The sequence below is a fragment of the Tympanuchus pallidicinctus genome, unplaced genomic scaffold (assembly GCF_026119805.1).
Source record: "Tympanuchus pallidicinctus isolate F22 unplaced genomic scaffold, pur_lepc_1.0 scaffold24, whole genome shotgun sequence".
In the NCBI taxonomy this organism is placed as follows: domain Eukaryota; kingdom Metazoa; phylum Chordata; class Aves; order Galliformes; family Phasianidae; genus Tympanuchus; species Tympanuchus pallidicinctus.
The window spans coordinates 8,218,848-8,243,804 of NW_026294741.1; the positions used below are offsets into that span (position 1 = coordinate 8,218,848).

The 24,957-nt window shown below is 42.4% G+C and overlaps 1 protein-coding gene across 6 annotated transcripts in view; it reads left to right on the top strand.

The window, feature by feature from the left end:
- AUTS2 (activator of transcription and developmental regulator AUTS2) overlaps window positions 1-24,957 on the top strand; it is a 658,144-nt gene that overhangs the window by 265,665 nt on the left and 367,522 nt on the right. For all 6 annotated transcript variants that reach the window (XM_052688467.1, XM_052688465.1, XM_052688464.1 and 3 more), the window contains 2 exons: window positions 9,115-9,216; window positions 16,978-17,013. In XM_052688467.1, coding sequence (XP_052544427.1) covers window positions 9,115-9,216; window positions 16,978-17,013 — 138 coding nt within the window. The remainder of the gene's footprint in view (window positions 1-9,114; window positions 9,217-16,977; window positions 17,014-24,957) is intronic.

The following is a 24,957-nucleotide window of genomic DNA, read 5'->3' on the forward strand; positions in this document are numbered from 1 at the left end:
TTGCAAGGTGTAATTTTAAAGGCCATATTTCTCACTGTGCAACCATCAAAATGCAAAGGGTCAGAAGAAGCCTATATTTTTTCGCAATTCAGCTTTTAAAGTGTGCTGAAATACGCTTCATTGGTTGCAATTGCCAACAGCTTGCTGTTTGATACCACTCCTAACAGGAGCTGGGGAACAGAGCAAGTCTGTTACACTTTATATATTGTATAATGTATGTATGATTCTGGGGTGTGATGAGTTTATGCCAAATTTATCTTTGATTTCTGTATAAACAGCATGGAAAAAAAAATGATGGGCTGCATTCTCTGTGTAACTTAGATAAAATAGAGCTACAGAGCTACTTCAGAGTACCTTCTGTGTGCTATATATCTAAGGTTGCCCAAGCATATAATGAAGGAGAAGAGGATCTGGAAATAAATGCCCGTTCTCTTTACCCCCCACCCCCGCTTTGGCAAGGATGCTGTTTATTCTTAGCCTCTGTTGCTTCTGCTGTTGCTACTGTGAACAGAACACGAACCCTTGGTGTTGCTGCAATTGCAGTGCTAGATAGATAGCCAAATTGTCCTTAGGAGAAGAGCGGGTGTAGCTGCTTCTTTCAGGAGGATCTCCTCCATTTGGGGCATTAGAGGATGAGTTCCTCTGCTCTGACGTATTGAGCGAGTATGGCAGCAGGAAATGGCCTCCAGTGCTTCTGATGGACTTGTTCTGTAGTTCTGTATCACAGAGCTAATTAGGTAATTGTCTATAGTTACTTGTCCACATTCTGTTAGATTTCGATTTGTTGTTGACAGAAATAGGAAGACACGTGTATTCATTCTTGCTTTTCATGGAAAAAATTCAGGAAAATAACGTTCTATTCTCAGTAGAGACAGCAAAGAAACAAAAGCTAACATCTTCACTCTGTTGCTTTCCCTCACATTGCCACACAGGTATGCCAAATGAACTAGCTTCATCTTCTGGGGAGGGCATCAGATCCCAGGTGGTGGCACATGGCCCCGCTCCTTGGTGTTGGCAGCTTCTCAGAGCACGTGCATCAGTTGTTCTAAGATTAAATATCAAGACATGCACAGAGAGCCTCTCCAAATGTTTTATTGTATCTCTCAGGTAACAACATTTTTCTTCCCTGGTGTGAAAAATGTCTTTGTATTAATATTTTTCAGAGTCCATGCTCGCTGTGAATTCTTTTTTCGTATTTACTGCCTAAAGTTGTGCAGTGTAAATATTCTTCCTCCTCGTTACCTCACCTCTCATTTGCTTTCCTTGCAATGCTGCTTTCTTTAGCTATCCGGACAGCTATTGTGGCAGTGAGCAAAGCTTTGCTAGGAGTGTGATGGAGAGCTCTTGCTCAGAACTTCAGCTTTGGGTGAGATACAAGTGCTGTGTGACTTGTATTTGTCTGATTTGTGTTAGTAGCTAGATTTAAATGAAAGTATCTAAGTGACAGCTTTTAATCATTATTTTAATCACAAGTAACAGGCCTGGATTTACGTGCCTGGATTCTTTTTTTCTTTCTATGCAGTTCTCTTTTTATTTGTTCTCATACAATCAGATTTGTTCTCAGTCATTGAGAAGGTATTTATTTGGTAATTAAAAATCGAGCCCTGCGTGAAATTTGCTGCTGTTCTCTGACTAATAGAAGATGCTTTGAGTGTGGATTTTTGGTTGGGTAGGAGGGGGCCTGACATCTTAGGCAGCACTCAGTGGATGTTCCTGCTGTGCCTATGGGGCTGTGTGCTGCAGTCATACAGACAAGGCTGTAGTTCAGGTGCTGAGATGTACGTCTGTGGAAGCTCAGCTGACTAGAAGAGTTAAATGTTTCCTTCTGTTTTCCAGATATCCTATAAAAAGCAGTGCCCTGTAGTGTTCTACCTCATCGCCCTTCAATTCGCTCGTGTTCTACTTCTCATTTCTATAATCAGTAGCTTTGTTGATTCGAATCAATTATGCTTCTACATGACTTATCATGTTTTGAAATCAAACAGATACCACATTTTGAGGTGAAAAATGTGTTTAAGTGCAGGATAGTGCTACAGTACATGTTTTAATTTGCTGGTGTTTTTCCACCCTGATGAGTGAGGGGGGGTTGGTGGGAACTACAGTTGGCTTTTGTTCCTGGAAGCATATCAAAACCAGTCTCCTCCAAGCATGTGAACACACTGACATTGGAAGACAAACAAGTGTGTTGAACCTGTCAGGGATCTGATGGGTCAGCTTTGCAGCTGGGGGCTGGAGATGCTCCCAGTGCTTAAGCTATGGCATTAGAGACATCTGATGCTAAAGAGGCTTCAGTGGTCCATCTGTTCCTACTCTCCCTATTGTAGGCAAGCATCTCTGGCTGCCTGACCATAGCGTATTCTGCACAGGCACAGTTGGCTGTTGCTCCTTTGGTGGCCTTTGGAGCAGAGCAGCCATGGGCAACTGCCTTGTGTGCTGGTGCTTCTGCCTAGATGCATGTCTGCTGCTCTGGGGAAGAATCAGTGATTCCCAGTAGGAACAAAAACTCACATTTTAGAGCCAGCCTTGAGTCTAGGCTGCTAGGGAAAGCCTAGAGAGCGAGTGCAGGGAAGTTCTGTATATGGAGGAGCAGATATAAATGTCCTTGCGTTAGGTGTGACAGACTTCTGCTGTGGGTTTAGGATGAGGCTGTACCTGTTGAGACTTCTGGAGTCAGGAAACGTTTCTGATGCAGGAATTATGGGTCTGTTCACCATCCGATCTGAGTTCAAGAATATATTCTTCCAGGTAGAAGCTGGATCAGACAAGTTTTAGACTATCTTGGCCTTGCAAAAGCCGTATAAATAAAGAATGACAGGCAGAACTGAAAGCCTAATTCCCCTCCCTGCAGTAGGGTTATGCCATCCCTTGGAGAGCAGGTGTCCTCTTCCTCCAGGGCTCTGGTAAAGGCTTAGCTTGCTGGCAGCACTATAACATGGAGAAGCGTTAGTATTCATAACTTTAAAGTATAATGTAGTGAAATAATCCTTTAATTCCATATGGTGTGGAAGCTCAGGCGCCTCAAAACTATACCATAGCTTGGATTTACTGCTGCCAAATGGTACGGGGTTTTAAATTAAAATATATTATATATATTAAAAAAAAAAAAAATCCAAGCTGAGAACAGCCACATTAGGGTGTTTTTGACACAATATTTAAGCTCTGTGAAAAAGGCTTTTGCTAAATTCTCTGCAGATTTATTTATTTTGCTTTTTGTTACGTGCTAACCAGGCACTGCTGCTATGGAATTATCTGAAGTGGCTTAGGGATCCAGCAAAGCAGACTGTGGTCTCAAGAGGGTGATGCTCCCTGTACTTTGGGGGCTCAGCTGCCATTTTATTCTCCCTTATGCCTCTTAAGGTGATCGACTGTCACTGTCCTTCATTCTTTTCCTTTCTGAGGCAAAAGGCAGCAGAGAGCTGTGTTGTTATGGGTTATCCTTAACTTTTATGGCTTACATCCCATATCCCTTCCTCATTTCCCAGAAATATGCAACTGTTGTAGTAATTACAGCACTATGGCACTGCTATCTGTACAGCCCATGGTGCAGCTGCCCTGCAGGGAAGCACAGTGATATGTCCATGGTGGTTTGCACCATTGTGATCGGCTGAATGTTCTTCAGCAAGGAACTCATCCATGCCAGGTGACCTTCCCCTGCCAGTGCCCAACCACACAACCTCCCTCTCCTTCCTTCCTTGGCAGGGCAGGGAGAGAAGATGGAAGTTCTTCTGGGTTGGGGTCAAGACAGGAGATTTTTGGCTGATGACCACCACAAGCAAAAAATGCTTCCTTGGAATCATAGAATCATTAAGACTGGGAAAGACCACTAGGATCATCATGTCCAACTGCTGACCCATCCCCACCATGCTCACTAACAGTGGCCTCAAGTGCCACACGTAATCTTTTTTTAAACATCTCCATGGGCAGTGACCCCACTACTTGCTGAGCAGCCTGTACTTCTTTCTGAGAAGAAATGTTTCCTAGTATCCAACCTGAACTTAACTTAATGCTATCACCTCTCATCCAAGCACTTTTACTTGAGAGCAAAGGCTGACCCCCATCCCACCAGCTCCTTTCAGGCAGCTGCAGGGAGCAGTGATGCCTCCCCTGAGCCTCCTCTGCTCCACTCTGACCCATCCCAGCTCCCTCAGCTGCTCCCCATCAGACATGTGCTCCAGAGCCCTCACAGCCCTGTTCTCCTTCTCTGGACACACTCCAGGGCCTCAGTGTCTTTTTTATAAGGATGGCTACTTACGAGTGTGGCTACCTCAGTACTGCTTTTCTCAGTAGCTCAAAGGCTGTTGATCAGAAGTAAATACATACCCACATAAATAAATAAGCAAATAAAGACATAATGACCGTGGAGATAACTTGTGACTGTCCCCTTTTAATTTTCTGAAAAGAAACTTGGATTTGTAATTGTATATACGTCATCTAGTCAGGACTATTTGGAGCTCTGCATTCACTCCTGCCAGTTTGATGTAAATCGTGCAAATCAGATTTCTGTTAAGAAAATCCATGGGAAAACCTTTGATTGTTCAGCATCAAAAAGAAGAATTGGGAAGAAGGAACACAGAGCCTGCAATTATTTTCAGTTTCTGGAGAGGGAATGAGGTGTGGGGAGATAGAATCAGAAATAAAACCTGATGCCAAACTTCTGCTGGCAGCTGTCCTGCCAAAGCTTATTTGATTTTTCTTCCTTTTCATTAAAAAAATAAAAAAAAAAAAAATAAAAAAATAAAAAACCTCACAACAGCTATCCAGTTGACTTCCAGTGTTGTCCAACAAACTTAAAGACAATACAAACCAATAGGTTGTACAGCAGGAGAAAAGCTTTCTAGAAATACAGCGAGGTGATACTGGGTATCCCCACCAATACAAAGGGAAGATGGGGAGATGTGGGTGTCAACTGGGGTGCCCAGTGCCATCCCAGTTCTGGCTTCATTGCTGTGCTTCTCCCATTGGGAAGGCCTTGAGGTCTTTGTGAGTCGGCAGCGCTCCATGTTTTTGGGGATTGGGACTGAAAAAACTGCTTTTTCTCTTTGTGAGACCTTCATGAGAGCCCAGTGTGTGGATATTCATTGCCATCGCAAGTGTGGAGCCGCACTTTCTTTTTGCCATCCCTTCTTTGTTCCTTGCTCGGTGCAAGTGAGAAGAACCTGTGTAAATGCTGGAAAGCCCTCAGTCAGACACGGTGTAAGAACCACAAGAGTTCCATACTGGCTTTGTTTTTTCATTGGTCACCCTGACAGGACTGGTACAGGAGCAAGACCTGTGAATGGAGCACTTGAGATGTCTTCCATGCAGGAGAACTTAAATTTGCGGGGGAAGCTTTTTAGGGATGCCATGTGCCTCAGGGCAGCGCACCAGGCACCAGCTGGCTGAAAATCCAGTCTTACAGATCTTTTCTTAGCATTTCTGATATTTCAGCATCATATTAAGAGGCAGAATCTGTATGAGGAGGCTAAAACGAACCGCTGCGCGTCCACATGAAGTGTTCTCACGTGCGTTTGTGTGTAACAAAGTTCTTGTATAAGACAGTGGGCACATTTCCATGCTTTATTATTATTATTTTTTAATTTAGCACAGATTGATGGATTTTGCAATAAAATTTAAACTCTCCACAGTTTGGCGTATGGAGGAACTCAGAACGAAAGAAAGGAAAACATGAAAAGCTTATAAATCTGAACTTGGACTTACTTCTGAGTTTTCCATCTGGTCTGTATGGCGCACTTTGTTCCTACAGTGTTTCAGATTTGGATACCTTGGTTGTATCCCTTAATGCTTGTGAGGTGTTTCCAGAAGAATGACACCTATTGTGTCTCTTCTCCTCCCTGTCCTCTTCCTCCCCTCTTTCTTCCTCGTTACAACAGCAGTGGAAAAACCATCGTTGAGCAGCTGTTGACAAAAGGCTGAGTCAGGGAAACTTGATCCATTTTCCTTTGGGTGGTTAAATTTTAAACCTGGGACCACATAATTACAGCACATCGAGGTCCCAGATAAAATCTGGGAGTTATATATGGAGCATTAGACTTCTTGAATTTGTTATCCTCTCTACCGCCAAAAATATTACCTAAATCTATTAGATCTGTCTGATAAACCATTCCATTTGAAATAAAAATGTTTTTACTTGAGGCTTTCTGGCTGAGCTGTGGAATATTTTGTTTATTTATTAAATTGTAAACGTTTGACAAATAGCTCAAGTTCTTGTGTTTTCTTTGAGCTGAGAGTACAGCTGTGCATTTTGTTGTGCCTTTTTTTTATTATTATTTTTTTGCAGTTATGCTCATGCATTGCAACTCAGTTGTTCATCTGAGTTCTGTGTACTTTGTCCTTTCTTATGGCTGATAGAGAATACCAAAACTGGCTTTTTTTTTTTTTTTTTTTCTTTAATTTTTTTTTTTACTCAGTTTAAATCTTTGCCAGGCATTGGACCTTCTCACTGCAGAAGGAGGAGGTGCAGGGTTTGGGTGAGTTTGCTGAGTTTCCTGCAGCTTCTTCAGTGTTCTGGGTGTCTGTTGTGACTTTGCTGCTGTACCATGAACTGTGCAGCTCTAAATGCCCACTGGCTTAACTTCCATATGACTGAATCCCCATGCAGCACTATTGGCTTGGGGATGAGTGGCTGGATGTCTGTGAGGAGGACCTGGGGGTGTTGGTTGATGTTTGGCTGAACATGAGCCAGCAGCGTGCCCAGGTGGCCAAGAGGGCCAGTGGCATCCTGGCCTGCATTAGAAATAGTGTGGCCAGCAGGAGCAGGGAGGTGAGCATCCCCCTCTACTCAGCTCTGGTGAGGCTGCACCTCCAGTACTGTGTCCAGTTTTGGGCCCCTCACTATAGGAAAGATGTTGAGGCCCTGGAGCGTGTGCAGAGAAGGGCAACGAAACTGGTGAGGGGTCTGGAGCACAGATCCTACGAGGAGCGGCTGAGGGAGCTGGGAATTTTCAGTCTGGAGAAGAGGAGCTCAGGGGAGACCTCACTGCTCTCTGCAACTTCCTGAGGGGAGGCTGTGATGAGGAGGGGTTTGGCCTCTTCTCCCAGGCAACAAACAGGACCTGAGGAAATGGCCGCAAGTTGTAGCAGAGGAGGTTTAGGTTTGGACATGAGGAAAAGCTTTTTCTCTCAGAGTGGTCAGGCACTGGAATGGCTGCCCAGGGAGGTGGTGGAGTCACCGTCCCTGTGACGCTATGATTCTGTGAATTGGCTTTTTATTGGATAATGTCAAGAAACATCACCCTGCTGTGCTGTCATCACACCTATCAGAACCACAGAATGGCCTGGGTTGAAAAGGCCCACAGTGCTCATCCAGTTCCAACCCCCTGCTGTGTGCAGGTCGCCAACCAGACCAGGCTGCCCAGAGCCACATCCAGCCTGGCCTTGAATGCCTGCAGGGATGGGGCATCCACAGCCTCCTTGGGCAGCCTGTTCCAGTGCCTCACCACCCTCTGGGTGAAAAACTTCCTCCTAATATCTATGGCTGAAAAGATGCCACAAGATCAGGAATAAAAACCCCCAGAGGATACCCATAGAGTTGTTTTCTGGTGCAACATGCAACCAAGACACAAGAATCCCAGTTAAGATTTAGAGCTCTTGTAGGCCGTGCAGGTCTTAGCCTTAGTCACATCTTGGAGAAAGTAATGTGAAAGAGCATCAAGCTCTCAGCATTTCAATGCTTTCAGCATTGAACGTTTTTGGTTCAATTTGGTTTTTTTTTCTTACCAAATGAGAAGAGATGAAGGTTAAGCAGTTTTGCATACACCAGACCACATATGAAGTTTGCTGTTGCCAAACTGGCTGCGGTGATTGTGAGAAACTGATGGTAACCATTGGAGTGAGGATATTCCTGAGTGTATTCCTGTAGTGAGGGAGAGGAGTGATGTGTGTGGCTGGGGTATAGGACAGAAGCGTGTGCCTTGAGCCTCTGAAAGAGAGTGTGTATTTCTGCGTGTGCTTGTGCAGCGTGTTTGTGGGTGAACCAGAATGAAATGAGAAGAGAGAGAAGTGGGGAAAGGATGGTGGAGAAAATCCATGGCTTAAGAACTTTCGGTCACCAGTTGTGAAATGGAGATGAGTGTGGTTCTTGTAATCATGTACAGTCTGAATAGAAATTACTACAAAATATGGTAGTGTTTATTTTATGAATGCAATCATAGCTGCCTTATAAACTCATTAGGAACATCGCTGTTTTCTCCTCATTTGCTTCAGCTGCCAGCAGTTCTAGTTTGTGCTTTTAAATCTAAATTTCTGAAATTGACTTTTTGTCAGCATTAACCTCTAAAATAAACAATTTTATCATAGTCAGTTCAAACAAGGCACTCAAAAGGTTAAAGCTAGCTTTTAAAAAGTGCTAGCAATATATAAGGAAAGATGTGTTAGAAGAAAGGGGTACAGTGCCAGCACTGCAGCAGATATAGGTGTCATATCATCCTCTTGCAGTATATATGTGTATGTGATTGTGGGCTTATGTATAATGTACGTGTATGGGAGATGCTCATTTCAGTACAATGCCATTGGCCTGCACAATATGCAGGTGTGTTCTCAATTGTCTTGAATATGTAGCTCGTTATTTTTTTGTTTTTCAATGCATTACCATGCCAGTAATGTTCGTTAAAAAGGATTTGAAAAGCAAAAGCAATCTAATAGTTGATAAATAGATCATGTTTTTTGACAACCCTGTGCATAGCAGGGGGGTTGAAACTGGATGCTTATTGTGGTCCTTTTCAATCCAGGCCATTCCATGGTTCTGTGTTTTATGAACTCTGAGGTCAGCCAAGAAGGTTTTATGGTACAAGGCAATGTTGTTAGGAATGAGTGAAGCAAAGGCCGTTCCATCCCCTTGGGAGATTTCCATTGATCTGAGATCCTCAACGCTGTAAAGAAGGAGGGATTGATCCCAGGTGCTCTTTGTTCTGATGGTAACTTTACAAAACATCTTCTACAGCATAAATAACTTCAGACAACTAGAAGGTCACAAAATGATGGTTCTACTCTGTGGTCTCCTTGGGATGTGCAGATTTCCTCCTTCAATGTATTTGGGAGCTGTCGTGCACCAAGAGCAGGGGACTTACCTGAGCCAGGCTAAACTCTTCCTTTCTCTGTTTTCTATCTTTTTTGCAGCTCAAGCCAGGTCAGAACAGCTGCCGAGACAGTGACAGTGAAAGCGCCAGCGGGGAATCGAAAGGTTTCCATCGAAGTAGCTCTCGGGAAAGGCTCAGTGATGTAAGTAAAGCTCCTGCAGCCAAATGCTGTTCTGCTTGACCCTGGTGTAGTTTCAGAGGGCCCTGAGTTGTAACAGGATTTTGTCTGTGGGACGGTTTGTTGCTAAAATCCCCTTCGCTTTCAGGAGCGAAAGGGGAAGAAGTAACTTATGTCACCTGTCCCAGTTCAGTCAAATTCATTAAGCTTGGTACAGTGTCTGACTGTGTGGAAACGCTCATTCATTCAAAAATAATTGAAGGCCACTTAATGAAGTTACAGTACTCTGCATAGTCGAGAAGTGAGATGGCCTCTTTTCGCCCCGGTTTGGGGAAGGGAAATAATGCATTTCTTCATGCATTTCTAATGCATACTGTCTTTATGGAAAGTAAGTCTAGAGATTCTGGTATAACTTATATCTGATGAACTGATATAACACGGCCAACAATAGCATAAGCTCTGCCTTTATTGCTCTGCCTAAAGATGGCAGCTCTACAGAGAATGCTTTTCTCCAGTGAAGCATGCTGCCCATTCACTAATGACACGCGTGAGTTATTCTGACATATGAATAAATACAGAAATCTTTTGTTGCTGCAATTAGATTCTTATTTATTATGTGTACCATCACAATCCTTGAGTGTTTTATTCATGGCTTTTTGTCCTCTGTGCTTACATGCTTTGCAACAGAGAATATAAAGACAGCGTCTGTCCCAAAAGAGTATCTAAAGTGGGGATTTTGTAGGTCAGATCCTTTGCTGGTAAAAACATAGCTGCATCAGTCAGACTAATTTATATCAGCCAGCAATCTGGCCCTACTTTTAACTAACCCACATTTTGGAAATGGGGATTTTATTGATAGCATGTCCATGTAGATTTGGATGACAGATACCAGATGGTGTCCTGTATAGGCCAATCCAATAAAATGGAATTGAGCACACATTAAAAGCAATACCTTTGTAAAGGATACATTTTGTTGTGTGAATTTAAGCCTGAAGGCATACAGCTAGCCATTTTTGCTGAGTTGTGCGTATTGCTGGAACAGCCACTTGGTTTTCTCAGTGAAGGTCTAAAATCTGTTGTGCTCTCTTTCCTCATCCCTTTATCACGTTATTTTAGGGGCCCATTCTTCTGCTATAACCATCCTTTAAGAGTGCATCGAGTTACACACTTCAGATCCTGCTCTCATAGCTTCCAGGTGAGGGTAGCCTCAGTGCTATGAGGTGCCCTTGGAAGAGGAGAATGGAGGAGGCAGTGAGTAAATGCTCAGTATGGGTAGCAGTGGATGGCAGCTGACCATCAGCCTGTCAGTTTTGCCAGTTTGCTCTGAGCCCTGTGGCAGCTTAGAAGAGATGAACTTCACAACTACAGAGCACCTTCTAGCAAAAAAAAAACACCACCACACCACTCCTTACAAAGCTGGCTTTGATTTCATCTCACTGCTCCCTTGCAAGTGTTCTGCATGGAGAGCTCTGAGGCTCTACTGGAGCTTCTCAGCAGTGCGGTGCCAGGCCTGGCTGTGAGCACAGAGCCCTGATTCCCCTTCCTCTAAACACCTTTTTTCCCTTCTCATACTCTCCCAGTAGTTTGTGTTTGTCTTGGCACTATGGCAGGTTAAAAGGAAGGGGAGAAAAAGCACAACTTCCTTAGTGCTACACCCAAGAGAGGGCACAGGGATTCACAGGTTGCTGAAAAGGAACATTATTCAAATATGTGTGAAAACATATATTTTAAAGTAAAATTATGCATAATTTACATTTCGCTTAATAAGAAAGTTCCTTTATGCTTTGATAACCGATTGCAATACAAACGTATCTTTCTGTGTTCTGGTGTTGCCAGTTCAGCTGAGATTTCACAAGCTGTTGGGAGGTATGGTGTTCTTTGTTGGCCTTCTGCCTCTCCCAGACCCTTTTGATTAAGAAAAGTAAATACTGTTCTGCATTTCTCTCTCTTCTGAAGACAAACACCCTACTTTATTAGACAGGGCCATGCAAAGACATATTTTGCTTCGTATCTAGTTTTGGGAGAACCCACCTTGAACTGTGCTTGTATGCACCAAGAAGCATCATTAGCTTAATAAGGTTAAATGTTTGATTTTTTTTGGAAGAAACGAGTTGTTCTAATGGTTACAACAAATGGTTATCCAGAATAAAAAGTACAGCCAGAAGACCAACCTCTCTCTGAAGATCCTGATTTTAAAAATGCTCAGAAACAATATACAGCAAGTGTGTATTCTGCTTAAAATTGAAGGGAAAAAAAGGTAATACTCCAGACAGATTAGCCCTGAGGTCAGAAAGCAAAGCTGGGACTTGAAATACGATGAATCTCCACTGATACTGCCCCACAGCATTGTAAGATGGCTACTGCATGAAAATATGTATAATGAATGAAGAGCATATAGTCTAGGTGGATGATCAATTTTCAAATGCCTAGTTTTAAGTAAGCTGTTGAAATAGAAATGTTAGCTTTGTGAGCTTTAATGTGGAGCCTAAGTGATAGCTTAGTGACAGATGCAGAACGAGGGAGACAGTATAATGAATATCCAGTTACACACTGGCATGTCAGTGTCTTCGTTCCCTCTCCTGTCAGATATCTTTCAACTTTGCATATTGTAAATGTACCTACAGTCCTTGGGTAACGCAGATTGATGCAAAATGTGTTTACGAGGGATGACTCTTTTCCAGGCTAATGAGATCCAAGCAGGTAATTTGCAGCGTTTTCAAGAGAAGTGGTCAAAAATGAAAAGAAGATAATTCAGTGAAAAGACCAGGTTAAACAGGAGGCTTTTCCCATAATGAGGCTTGAAATAGCATCAGAGAGCAGGAAGGGGAATATCCTATGTTCTTGTCAGATACAATGCAATGCAGCTGATTTCCATCGGCTCCTTTCTCTTCATCCCCCACGTGTGTGCACAGGCACACATCCGCACACACCTCTGCGAGAGAACATAATTAGCAGGCAGGCTGACCTCTGCTAGACTGGGGATAACGACTGCCCAAGTGCTCCTTTGCAAGCATTTGCCAGTCCCCTAATACATCTCCCCGTCCGAATCCCATTTCATAAACCCTTTTTACCCCCTATTGTATTTTTTGGAATACCAACTTGTTTTTTCCTTTATGGGCAGAGGTAGCTCCAGGGGCCTGAAGGAGAAATTGGAGAGCTGCTCCTGCTTTATATATAGGGTGCTGCAGTCAATTTAATCTCATCAAAATCTTGCCAGTAGTAGAATTCATTTTGTTGAGATCTTGCTTGGAGACAAGATGGCAGCGCTTTGCCACAGCTTGGAGCTCAGTCAACTTGTTTTTCTTCCTGTTTCTGTATGTATTTGTATTTAATTGAATTGTCCTGCTTTGGAGTGCATGAGGTTCCTTTTAGCCGTGTTTTACAAGCAGCCAAGAGATCACTGGAGGGAAATGTGAGAATTGCATCAGACCTAGATGGTAAACGCACAGAGTATTGGGGATTCAGCCCACCATCCCACTAATCAAAATCAAACCCAAGAACTCATTTCTATGGCACACATCCCTCAGTTCCTGACCTGGCGCAGATCTGAAGCTTGTGCACGCCTCTCAGCTCATTGCTAGTCCTGTTAAAAATGTGATGGTTGCGAAACGGACCTTGTTCATCATTTTGGGATGCAGTGGCAGTGCGAGTGTGCTCTGGGAGGACAGGGTGTGCAGGCTGTTCCAGGCGTCCTCAGCACTGCTGGGAGCAGGCTGCTGATGAGAGAGGATGCTCAGGAAAAGATGGGCACTGAAAAAGATGTTCCTGAAGGAGATGGGCAGTGCAGTTCTTCCTATCGACAGCAGCAGCATGGAATCCTGGCCTCTTTTTGCTGAACAAGAAGTCACACACTGGGAGAAATAACTCAGCAACGGCGCTGGCATCTTTCTGTCTGGAATATTGTTCTAGCTCAGAACGGGAAGTGGGACTGCGGTGCTTCTTTTTTAATGATGACACCATTTCTCACCAGCATGAAGGGTCACAGCAGAGCTCGCAGGTTCCTTCCATAGAGCTCCTATTTCCCTGCTGTTGTGTAGCTGTGTGCATCTGCTGTGTTGTGTACTTCACCCTCTAGAACAAGTCCCAGTGAGGTGGTTGAGGCAGGAGTCAGTCCCAGCGTGCCCTGCCCATGGCTCTGCTGCTGTCTGCAGGCAGGAAAGGTCTCAGCACCCAGCAGTGTGATACTTTTGATGGCTCATGGTTCCTGCCTCAGTACGAGACGTGCAATTCTCTGCCTCCCATTCCCTCCCACCTTTGTCTGAAGCCCAAAGAAAGATAAATTAAGAAACAGTCTTTGGGTTATGTGCTTTGAAATCCGGAGCGCTTCTCCTCCTCCAGAATATCCCCAGTAATCTTGGCTGTATCTAAAGTGGGATAACACCAGCAAAGCTGTGTGTGTGTGCCAGAAGCTGATCAGCTGCAGTTGCCGCTGCTTTGTGTGTGTGTGAGGGTGTGTATGTGTGTGTTTGTGTGTCTAAGGTTGGGTGCTTAAATGCTTTGTTGCATTATGTTAATTCCTCGGCAGTGCAATCAAATTCATGTCGTAATTAAAGCTGTCAGTTGGAAGGCAAGCCAATCGCCAAGAAAACACAGCATAACAAATGAAGTGAAATGATTCTGCGTGTAGCTATACAATGCTTCGCCAGGCATGAAATTAAATAAGTAATTTGATGTTGACATCAGAAATTGAAATGATACCCACTGTTCCTTCATTCAGTCAGACCTGCATAAACAATAGCCAGAACAAATATATACAACACAGCCTTCCTCCCCACCCAGCTCCCCAAGTAATGCACAATCTATATGCAAAAAGGGTATAACTGTGCCTTCCAAGACCTCAAGGATGTAATTTTCATTGGTACACAGTAAAGTAATGCTTACGAGAGAGTTACTACATTTTTGCTCCTGGGCCAAAAGTTGTTCTCTTTAAAAAAGAAGAAATAAATAATTAGAAAAGAGCTGAAGGAGAATAACAAAACTGAAATGGTGTTAATTTTAAGCAAGAGGCTTGTGTTTTGCTGATGGGCACCCTGTGCAGGCTTCTGCTGGTGGTTGTGTGAATATCAAACGGTGAACCTAATGTTGGATTTTGCAAAGGGGGAAAGTGAAACCATTCCCTCTATTATAGGCGCATTTATGTAAGAGATGTAGAACCATCCAGTGCAGGATCACGACTCAGCATGGTCTTGTAAAGATGCTGCATACACAGTATCACATTCATCAGTTGGTACCAAGGCTGGGCACTGGGTAGTAGGATCCTTTCGCTATTGGGAGTTGTCAAAAAACCAGGTGAGAAGCTGCCTTCTTGCATAGCCCTTGCTTCAGCCCGTGCGCTCTGTCAGCACACAGTTCACAACGCAGCCAACTTAGTCATTCATGCATGTGCAACACAGTCTTTTGTAGCTACTTAAACTGAACAGAGTATGCAGAGTGTACTGTCCATATGCAGCATGCAATTTGTGGAGGGCTGTGTTTCCATCAAGCAAAGTCGAATTCCCTGAAATTGCTCCAAATTATTTCTTTTCAGCAAAAGTCATTTGACTGCTACGTTTCAGCTGTCCTCTCATAGCCATTGCAGTGTTGCTTTTGAAGGAATGGAAATATTCAGCGGGAAGCATTTTGTTTGCTTATTCCTTTTTTCTTTGTTTTGTGTGTTGTGTTTTGATATTTGATCCTTCCAAAGCTTGGAATAAAAAGCAGACAAAAAGTGCACACAGATGCAGAATGCAAACTTTGGAGTGTTCAGCCTTTGAAGTAAGTTTTGTAAGTTGTGAGTGAAAGAGTGGGACTTGTTCAGCATCCATGCAGCCCTTCCAACCTGGTCTTACAGAACTGTGGGCAGCAGTGGCTCTTGAAACCCCATAGTCCTGGAGGGGACTTGGCAGCCGTGTGAGGGCTGTGCTGTGGTGCTTACCTGACTGCCTATGGCCACCTGTTCCCATCCCTGCACTGGGAATTCCAAATTTCCATAGCAGAGTCTATTAATACTGCAATGTTGGTACCCCTAAGATTGCCAGAATCATAGAATCATAGGATTGAAGAGAATCACAGTGCTCATCCAGTTCCAACCCCCTGCTACGTGCAGGGTCACAGCCACCAGACCAGGCTGCTCAGAGCCACATCCAGCCTGGCCTTGAATGCCTCCAGGGATGGGGCATCCATTCCTCATGCTTTTCTCCTGCTAAGTCTTTAACTTTTAATGGCTTAAACCAAAGAGCCTTTCCCTGTACGTACATAACCTCTCTAAACCTCTCTTTTTAGTAGTGCTTTGGTGCACACATGGTAATATTCTGATTATTTGCAATGAGTACGGCTGTTAATTTAAAATTTCTTGGCACTATTTCTGCTGCACAGGGTTCAGTGAAAAGACTGAGTCAGCCCCTTGGGGGTGGGGTTTGGCTTCATTTTGTGTCAGCGCTTCACTTGGAGATCAGAGGTAGAGGGGGTTGCTGTCAGGGTTCCCTGCGGTAGGGCTGGCAGGGATGCAAATCCTGCTTCTTTCCAGCATTTGACTGGGGCTGGTTGGGTCCTGGTAATGGCAGAACTCATGCAGCACTGGAAGAGCATTTGTATTACAGTGCTGCAATGCAGACTGAGCTGCAGGAGCTGAAGGTTGGTCTTCTGAGCTTCCTGCTGCTCACCTCAGAGTTACCCTCTGCCTTTTGCTTCCTTGTCTGTTGACCAGCCTGGCTTAGAGCGTTTCAGGTGGTGGGGTCGGAGCGTTGGAACTGATCACCCTTTAATACAACAGCAGTGACCTGGATTAGGCCTGAGATGTTTCGGTCTCTCACCATGGCTCTAAGAGAACCTGCTGTGTAATCCCCATTGCTGAGATGAAAAACTAATGAAACAAAACCCTTTATCTCCTTAATTCCTGTGAATGTCGAGGTTGTGATCACGTCCCACTTAAAATGAATGTCATGATGCCTATTTTTATTTTTTTTAAAGCATTTAAACCTTTCGATTATTTTTCAATTTAGTAATACTGGTTTAAATTATTCTTACGGTTTGGAGTTTTGGAATCAGTTTCACACTGTAGGGTTTAGTTGCTTTATTTTTGCTTCTCTTTTTAAATCCTTGGTTTGTCTAACAGTGTGGACATCCAAGTGGGAAATCGTAGTGACTGTTCTCCAGGAAATGGTACATGGACTGAAGCAGCTTCTCTGTGCCCACGCGTTCTTTTACATTTCAGACTACTAATTATGTTTACAAAACGTCTCATTTTAGAGAAGCAGAATGTGTGTACGAACCAGGGCCTTTTGGGAATAAATTGGCAAACAGGTCACACACTGGAAAAGTCATCTAAACCCACTGGGCTTTTTGTTTTGAAGTCAGCCTACTTTTTTTATTTTATTTTATTTTTTTTTCTTTTCCCCCTCCCGCCTGCCCCTTTGTGGCCACAAAGCTGAGTAGCTGGAGTCCAGGGCATTGAATGTCAGCATGTCAGGGAGGCTGGTTGATGAGTGTCTGTTTAGTCTCAGTGCAGGGCGAAATGCCATCATTAATTCATTACCCAGCTGCCTGTCAAATAAATTGGCAATTACGTCCACCGCAGAAGCTTGGAATTCAGTAAATAGCACGTTACCATCTCAGAGTTGTTGAGAGATGTAAAGGGAAAAATTAAGCAACACGGTGTTTGTTTCAGTAGCAGATGACAAGGGGCAGCACATTGGTGCTGTGATGTAGTGATGAAAAGCTTGGAAAGGGCTGGTAATGAGCTGTGTGGATTGGAACGTGTTAAAAACCATCACTGACTTTCCACTTTGTCTTTGTGTTTTATTGCAGAGCTCAGCTCCTTCCAGCTTGGGAACAGGCTACTTTGTAAGTGTACCTCAACTTTAACACACGTCTCTGAACAGCATAGCATTACTCCTGAAATGAAAGTGCCTTACTATGTGGAAATGAGTGTAAATAACCTATCTCTGTCTGCCCACTAGGTTAACTTGGCTTTTTCTATTTCTTCCTCCACGGATAAGTAATATAGCAGACGTGGAGATGGATGTTTTCCTGTGCTAACCAGTTGCTACATAAATTCCAAAAGTATTTAATTTACACAATTATAGCAAATAAAACGAACCATGGTCAGACCAGCTCTCTAATCCAGGATGGCTGGCTTGATTCCCCCTGTACCAATACATTTGATGTCATGAGAAGAGGATCGGACCCCGACTGGATTGATAATTGATCACTGTGTCTATTTTGTTGTTTATATACATGTCTCTTTATTGATATAACAGTCCGTACTTACAGTTTTCCAGGTGTTTATTCCCAAGCTTATCAACAGACCTTTTACATGCAGATAAGTTTGGGAGTAAGAAATGTTTTGCAGTCAATTCAGTGCACAGTTTGTTTCCCTCTAAGATTTGTATTTAAATTGCTCGTACCCTCTCTAACTTTTGCACTGCATTCTCCAAGCATGTCCCTTTTACCTCGGTGTTACATCTGTAGGAGAAGTAGGACATTATGTATGTCCAAAAACAGGTGGGTAACATGCAGTGAGACTTTCTCCATAGCATTGTTCTGCGTATTTAAAAGTGTAATCAAAGACGGCTTCTATCTTTTCATCAAGCCTCTGGGAAAGGAAAACTGTGTAGTGTTCAATTACGTGATGAAGAAAAAAACTTTGTTGCTCTCTTTTTAGTTTCCCAGAGTGTAATTGTCTCCCATTAGAACACAGCATGAGTTTGGCCTTTTTTCACAGAGGTCTGTGATCCTGTAAGAAAGATGTGGGATTGAGCTGTGTAATGCATGACTTCATGTGTAAAGTGTAAAGTGCAAGCACAGGAATTGCTTAATACATGGAGAAATGACATGTCCTGCTGGGGTCACACTGGACTTCAGCACAGACCAAATGTTCTGTCTTCTGCCAGTGGTAAGGCCTGAAGAGAGCATTATCAGCTGGAAAAGGTTTGTGGTAGCTCTTCTAATCAGACTAAAGCCTTAATCTGCGTAAGGTAAAACGTGAAACAGGAATAAAACAGTTGTTTTTTTTTTTTCCCCAGTACTTTCCCTGTTCTGTGTTATGTCTTTTTAAAAGGGAGGAAATGAAAGCAAGAAGAGTATCAAACATCTCAACATGTATCTTGCATTAAGATTAAAACTAAAACTTCATACTTAAGATTAAATTGCTTTCCTTTGGGCGCTTGAAATTCAAATCGTATGAACATACACAGAGATGCTCTGGAAAGGGAGAAATATAATGTGGGATGAAAGGCTTTAACATATATAAATAAACCTTTTTCTCCTTATAGTAGAGCTGAATATGCATAGTTTAAGAACAATGTTCAGCTTCGTATTTAGGAAGCAGAGGTAACAGAAGAAAAGCCATCTGCTGTTCCTTGCACCATACTGCCTGTGGGTTGGTCCAGTGAAGTGAAAATCTGGAAGGTGTCAACATCCCCTATGCTCCAGCAATAGGCTTGAAAGTTTCCAATTCTACCAAGTGGGGAGCTGAGTAACAAGAAGGAGCTTAGCATCTTCTCATGCCAGCATATTGGCACTTTACATTGTTCTGATTCAGATCTGAGCAGATCAGGGAGGCATCCTGTCTTGGGTTCCATTGACATGAGATACTTTTGTATGTAGAGTCATTGTAATGTGATTCTTGTAACTTTCCTTTTCCTTCTTCTCTGATAGCCTGATAGTGAAATAACTCCCATAGAAAGCTGTTTTTACAGTTACCCAGTTTGGGATGAAACTTGGAGTTGTTTCCTCTTCTTCTTGTTTTGAAAAAAATTGTTTTTAGGATTATCTTGCTTATTGTTTAAAAAAAATAAAAAATAAAAATGCCCGTACTCTTATTAACTTACATGGGACAAATAAAACCCAGATGTGTTTTGTGGTACCAGACAATGAGAAAAATGCTCCAGAATGATCCACTGAGCATGTGTTTCTGATCAGTGTAATTATTGTATTATCAAAGTGCGGAAAGAATATTTGAATTGAATCCTTCTCAGAGCTTTTAACTGGAGAAGGCTGTTAGTTTTTCTGTTTAGTGTTAATCTGGAACATCAAAACAAGGGCTGTTGGTCTCAAATAGGACAACAATAGTTTGTAGCTTAATAGATAATAATAATAAAGCTTTTCCCCATGGAAATTACTGATCAATATACGCTGTACTTTGGAGCACAGAGTGTTGCATGCCATGGGCACCACAGGGAGCATAGGCAACCAGGTAAGTTGAAATGGACTGATGATCGACTGTCTGGAAGCATCTTCTCCAGCTGGATCCCAGGTGGAGGCAGGTTTTACTCTGAAATGAATGAACACAGAGGTACGGGTTGCTGTTCTGTCCAAGTATTAATGGAATGGTGTTTCATCTGTACTTTACTCATCAGGGTTCATTATTGTTTTTGTCCTCCTCGGTCTCCCATCTCTTCTCCAGTAGTATTGGTTTCTTGTTAGTAGTGTGCATCTCCACCAATAGATGCCTTTGTGGAGAAAATCACCTGCTCTCTAATTAATGCTCAGGATAGCAGACTGAGATGGTGAAACCTATTGCCAGCATTGATGGAGAATGGTCCCTCCATTAATGGACTATTGCTGTCTTTCCTGTCATTTCTGTGTTACTTTTTAAAGCTTGAACGAATCAAGGTTTGTACTTTCCTATTAGTTGCTTGCTGATTTTGGAATAAGCAGTAAGTATCCTTTGTGTCAACTTAGGCATGCAGCATAATTAGAAAAGCGGTGCATTTACATGGAAGTGTAAAAACAAAGAATAGTTCATTATTTTCTGTTCTTGGGGGTTTTTTGATATCTTGGGGAATACTCGGTATCTAATACTTGATGTTGCTGATTTTGCTCTGATTCATTCATGGAAGCAGGATTTACCTTAGGGTGGCTGAAGTGAGAGGTACATAATTGGTGAGCCACCAACACTGCATCTGCGTTGTTCTGTATGTAATTGTGTGTAATGAGGGCAGGAGGGGACAGTTGTTCATTCAGGGAGATGAGGTTTTCTCCCCCAGTTTTTGTGAGGGTGAAGGGTTGGTTTATGTAGAACACATTACCTAACGTGTACAGAATGGAAGTAACTCTTGTGAGGCTAGGAACCTGTGCTTATGCTGGGCACTTGGTTTTGATAGAAACTCGTGTCCACAATGTATGTGTTTGCTGTGCGTGTCACACTAAAGCAGAAATTGCTTATGGGCCCTTTTAATGCTATAGAGGGTCTCCTGGTATCCCTGCTTGAGAAAATGTTTACATACTTTTCAGTGATAGGAAAGTATTTTTCTGATATCTATATGATAATTCCATCTAGTAATTCGTGCTGCACTTCTAGTAATTGTGGTAAAGCTATAATCTGACATAGTGTTATGCTGTAATTAGATAAATTTTTGAATGGGAAAGATGGAGGCTGATTCTTATGCTCTTGTTGCCGTTGTGTTAGTGTTTCTTAAAAAAACAAAACAGGAAAAAGATGCATGCTCTGGGAATGGCAGGGCATTCACACAGTCTGCTTTGATAATCCATATTCACTATGAAGTCAATAGTCAGGGTTGGGAATCTGCACTAAATGATTCAGCCTAACTCATACCTGACTGGCACGATCAGAACTGCCATTGATTAAATAAGCTTTCTAATTAGGTGCTATCAGCAGAGTGGGACATGTGTGAGTAACTTCTGAATGAGTGCTAATGATGCAAAGTTGTTGAGCAGTTGTGAGCACGTCTACTTGCTTGTTTTCTTCAGCTAATGACAACCTATCGTCTGCTTCTTCCACAAGAAATAATCTTTGGACATACTGTAAATATAGGTGCACCCTAAGAAATCGTAACTAAACACTTCCTGGAGAACCTCCCACTTGATTTTTTTGCATTGCAAATCATCATCTCTACTCAAAGATAGATGATGAGGTGGGTTACATCTCATTGAGAAGTGCCGTAAGATAGTTTGAGAGTAGCTAGGATTTTAGGAAAAAAAACTTTCTCGCTTTAGCAAAGTGACTTGAATGTGTGTTGTTTGAATTATTAACATTGTTCAGCTGTCTGTCATTTTAAAAGGCTGAGGGAGATGTTTTAGAATATGATGGGAGTTTGAGTAATAACTGAAAGCTTTTTCTCTTACCTGGCTAAAGAAAATGGTTTTTGCTAGCTTGCTTTCTGTATCTCCCTTCCAGCCAATCTCACCTTAAAAGGTACAGATGGTTTATTGGTTTGCATCACAAAACGAACAGAAATAAAAATTGAAATGGCTTCATGTTTTATTTCTGAATGACAAGTCCAGCTCCCAGGATTGTTAGGAGCAACCAAAGACAGGTTCATTTTCTGGTTCCTTTGTTTTCAGTTGGTGCTGATGGTGGGTTTTTGTGTGTGTTTTTGTGTGTGTGTGTGCTAGCAGTTCCCCCCCATCAAAAAAAGCACTGTGTGGATTTTCAGAATTGATTAGCATTTTGTAACAAGCTGATGACAGAAACAAGTCTGGGAGGTTGGAAGGGAGAAATAAGCACCAGTGCCATTTCTTTACCCAGTAATGATCTTGTTCCACCTTAAAAATAAGGAAGAAAAAAGGGAACAGTGATGTGCACACGGGCTGGTGACTCAGACAAACATAAATTGTGAGCATACTCCCAAAGGCTCCAGCTGATCAGTTGTGCTATCCAGTTTGGCCCTGAGTGGGTTCGGTTCAGCAGATGTTTGTGTAGTTGCTGCCTGCCGCTGGGATGCTGTGTTGTGTAATGTTGCATTGCACCACTCACAGCTCTAAAATTCATCCCAAGTGGAGCACCAGCAGTATTAGGAGAGTGAAGATGGAGAGCCAGTAGCTGGCCTAGATAAGGCCAACTATTTCACCATGCAGGAAGACTGGTTTTCACCCTAGGTAAAATCTACAGGAGCAATCTGACACTATTTGTACCAGAACATACTCTGGGCTCTCATTCTCATTTACAGCCCTTAACTCTAGTCAGTTTTCCTTCATTGCCTGGTCCTTATGCCGTGGCTGCAATCCTAAGTCGAGTCTCTGCCAATATTCTGGTTTCTGGAAGGGGTCAAATTTGTGACAGTATTGACTCTTTTTAGGTGGGAGTGTGCTGAAAGACTCAGCTTTAGGAGGTTACTTCAAGACCCATTGGCTTCCACAGGAAAGGAACAAGGATGACCTGAAATAGACTGGAAAAATTCAGATGTCTATTGTAATGGGAGGAATGTAATACTTGGCACCCTTCATGTGCTCAGTGATGTTGGTAAAAAGAAGGAAAAAAAAGTTGTTTTTGTAAGTAGGCTGTGTTACTCGCTACCTTCAGTGCTCAGTTTTAGAAGGCAAACATTCAAATGTGTTTTGCTGAAGTGTTTTTACTGAAATGCTGTGAGGTCTACAGTAGCACAACAACAGCAGCCTATTTGGATGCACCACACTTAATAAGCTGTCACATCCTCTGTGAATACAGTTGAAAAGACAATCCTTGTTATCCTGCTTTTGGCACTATAAATCATTGTTAACAAATCCTAATTTGCTTAGTAGGGTAATGAATTATATCCGGTTTTCTCACTATAATTAGTTTTACCGAGTATTATTGCAAAAGGTATACTGAAAGCCATGTTGGCTTCACTTTAAAATCTCTGCATGCCCTTTCTTTGGAGAAGGGAAACTGAAAGCAGAGGTTCTGAATCTTCGGATAGTAAGTTCAAGGGAAGTGATCAAAATTCCAAGTAGAAATCTGTGTCTTCGAGCATTGCCTGTTAGCGTTTGCAGACCTCAGTGGAGCAGTGAGACCAGAAAACATTGGTGTTTCTTCATCTGAAATACGTTAGGTGTTATCATTCCAGGAGCCACTGAAAATAGTGTGCATTGTAGCAGCTGCTGTAAGGGAGGCATCATCACTGCCAAATAAAAACATTACAGGTAATAAAGTCTACCCCAGGTCTGTTAATGTTAGCATTTGTAAAATGTAATGCTGTTCCTAGGGACGGCTGAGACTCGTTAAAGAGTTTACTAATGATATGACCATCAAAGCAAAAAGAGCAGTAAAAGCAGATATAGGTATATTTCTAGCAACCTACTAATCACAACGAGAATAGCTGGAGCGTAACGACTATTTTTGGAGAACAAATTTGTGTATTTTTCTAAAGGTTGAGAGAAACATGTTATTAACTCGTATTTGAGAATCGTTCGGGCAAAAAGAATGCGTTACCTGGGTTGGAATTCGCTTAAGAAAGGTCTGTACTCAGATCTGTTATGACCAGAGATGGCTGTCTTATTACTTTTGCAAATCTTCTCTGTGGTATTTTCTCATTAACTTTGGAAACCTGCCCTAATGCATGCTCAGAGCATTTGGATAACATGTTTTGCATTTAAAAATATCGATCCTTACAGTTCTTTGAGTCAGGTGAAATGATAGCGTCCAAAACTTAAACGAAAGGGGAAAGCAGAGGCACAGCATTTGTTTCTTACCCAACTACACAGAACTGAGGTCAGATTTCTGCTCTGACAGGTTTATTCCCTTATTGCTGAAACACTGATTTTCATCCTCTGTCTGGACAGTGCATGGATTAATTTCCTTTGGACAAACCCCAAATACATCAGGAGCTGGTGGATGCAAGGAGTTACCACTTTCAACTGAGCAGTGCTGAGTTAAAGTGTACTTCTGGGCAGCCTTGTCTTTCCTCCTTGCCCAAATCCACTCCTACTTGAGTTGTTAGAATTGAGCAATCTTTCTGCCTCGTATATTTGTCTCAGTTTTACCCTGTTGTGTGGTTCCTGTGGATTTACGGTGTTACACGTAGTTCTCTTCTGTTTCTTCACCAAACACTCAGGGCATGTCAGCCCCTTTTCCTTCTGCTTCTTTGTGCAGTTCTCTTGCCTCAGCGGGGTCCACAAATAATAAATGTGAAGAATGGAGGTGTCTTAGGGAAAGGAAAGAAGGAAGTTCAAACATGTATGTATTTGAATCTGCCATTCTGTTATTTACCAGAAGGGTCTCTAACTTCTGGCATCAGCAGAAGAGAGAGGAGTGCCACAGTGGTTGGCAAGTAGCTTCGTTTACAGTTCCAGAACCTTGGGGCATAGTCTGTATGTATTTTTGGTCGTATTTCAGATGAACTTAATCATTTTAGACAATCTTCAACGAAAATCAATTAACAAAAGTCATGTCATGATCTTTCGTAGGCAAATTTTTAATTTTATAATTTCCGCTTCTGGAGATTATAAGATTTAGATAAGGAGCAGAAAGACTAAGATTTGCTGTCAGTCTGGATTTGGTCTCTAATGCCCCCTGTTTCACATAGCTCATCTTTATTACTTTTTGCCATTGGCCTCATGGAAGTGTATCTTTTTGCTCATTGGCTCTTGTGAAACAAAAGAATTATTATTTCCTATTTCCCTTTTTTCTCTTTCCCATAACATGTGACACAAATTGTGAACCTGAATAATAAAGAATTGCCTCACTGATTGCTAAACATGCATTATGGTGCTTTTAAACTCATTTCAGGTCATCGTACTGCAAATTAGGTTGATTGCAAGCAGTTAAGCTGTCATATACAAAGCCTCCATCTTCCAAGGGGTCTCAGTTTCATATCGTTAAGAAAGATGTTCAGTAGCATCAAATGTATGCGTTGTAAGTTTAATATTTGGGAAAGGTAGAGTTGGGTCTCTAGAAGGGATTCATATCATTTCATGAAAAGTGCTGGTTTGCTCATTATGCATAGTGGTATTTTTTGTAACCCAAGAGGGAGGAGCAACGCTGGACTATTTGTGAGGCAAAGCTTCTGCTGCTATGATTCTTTGTTGTGTGTTTGGTGGTATTGTTTGCTTAGAAATCACCAGCAC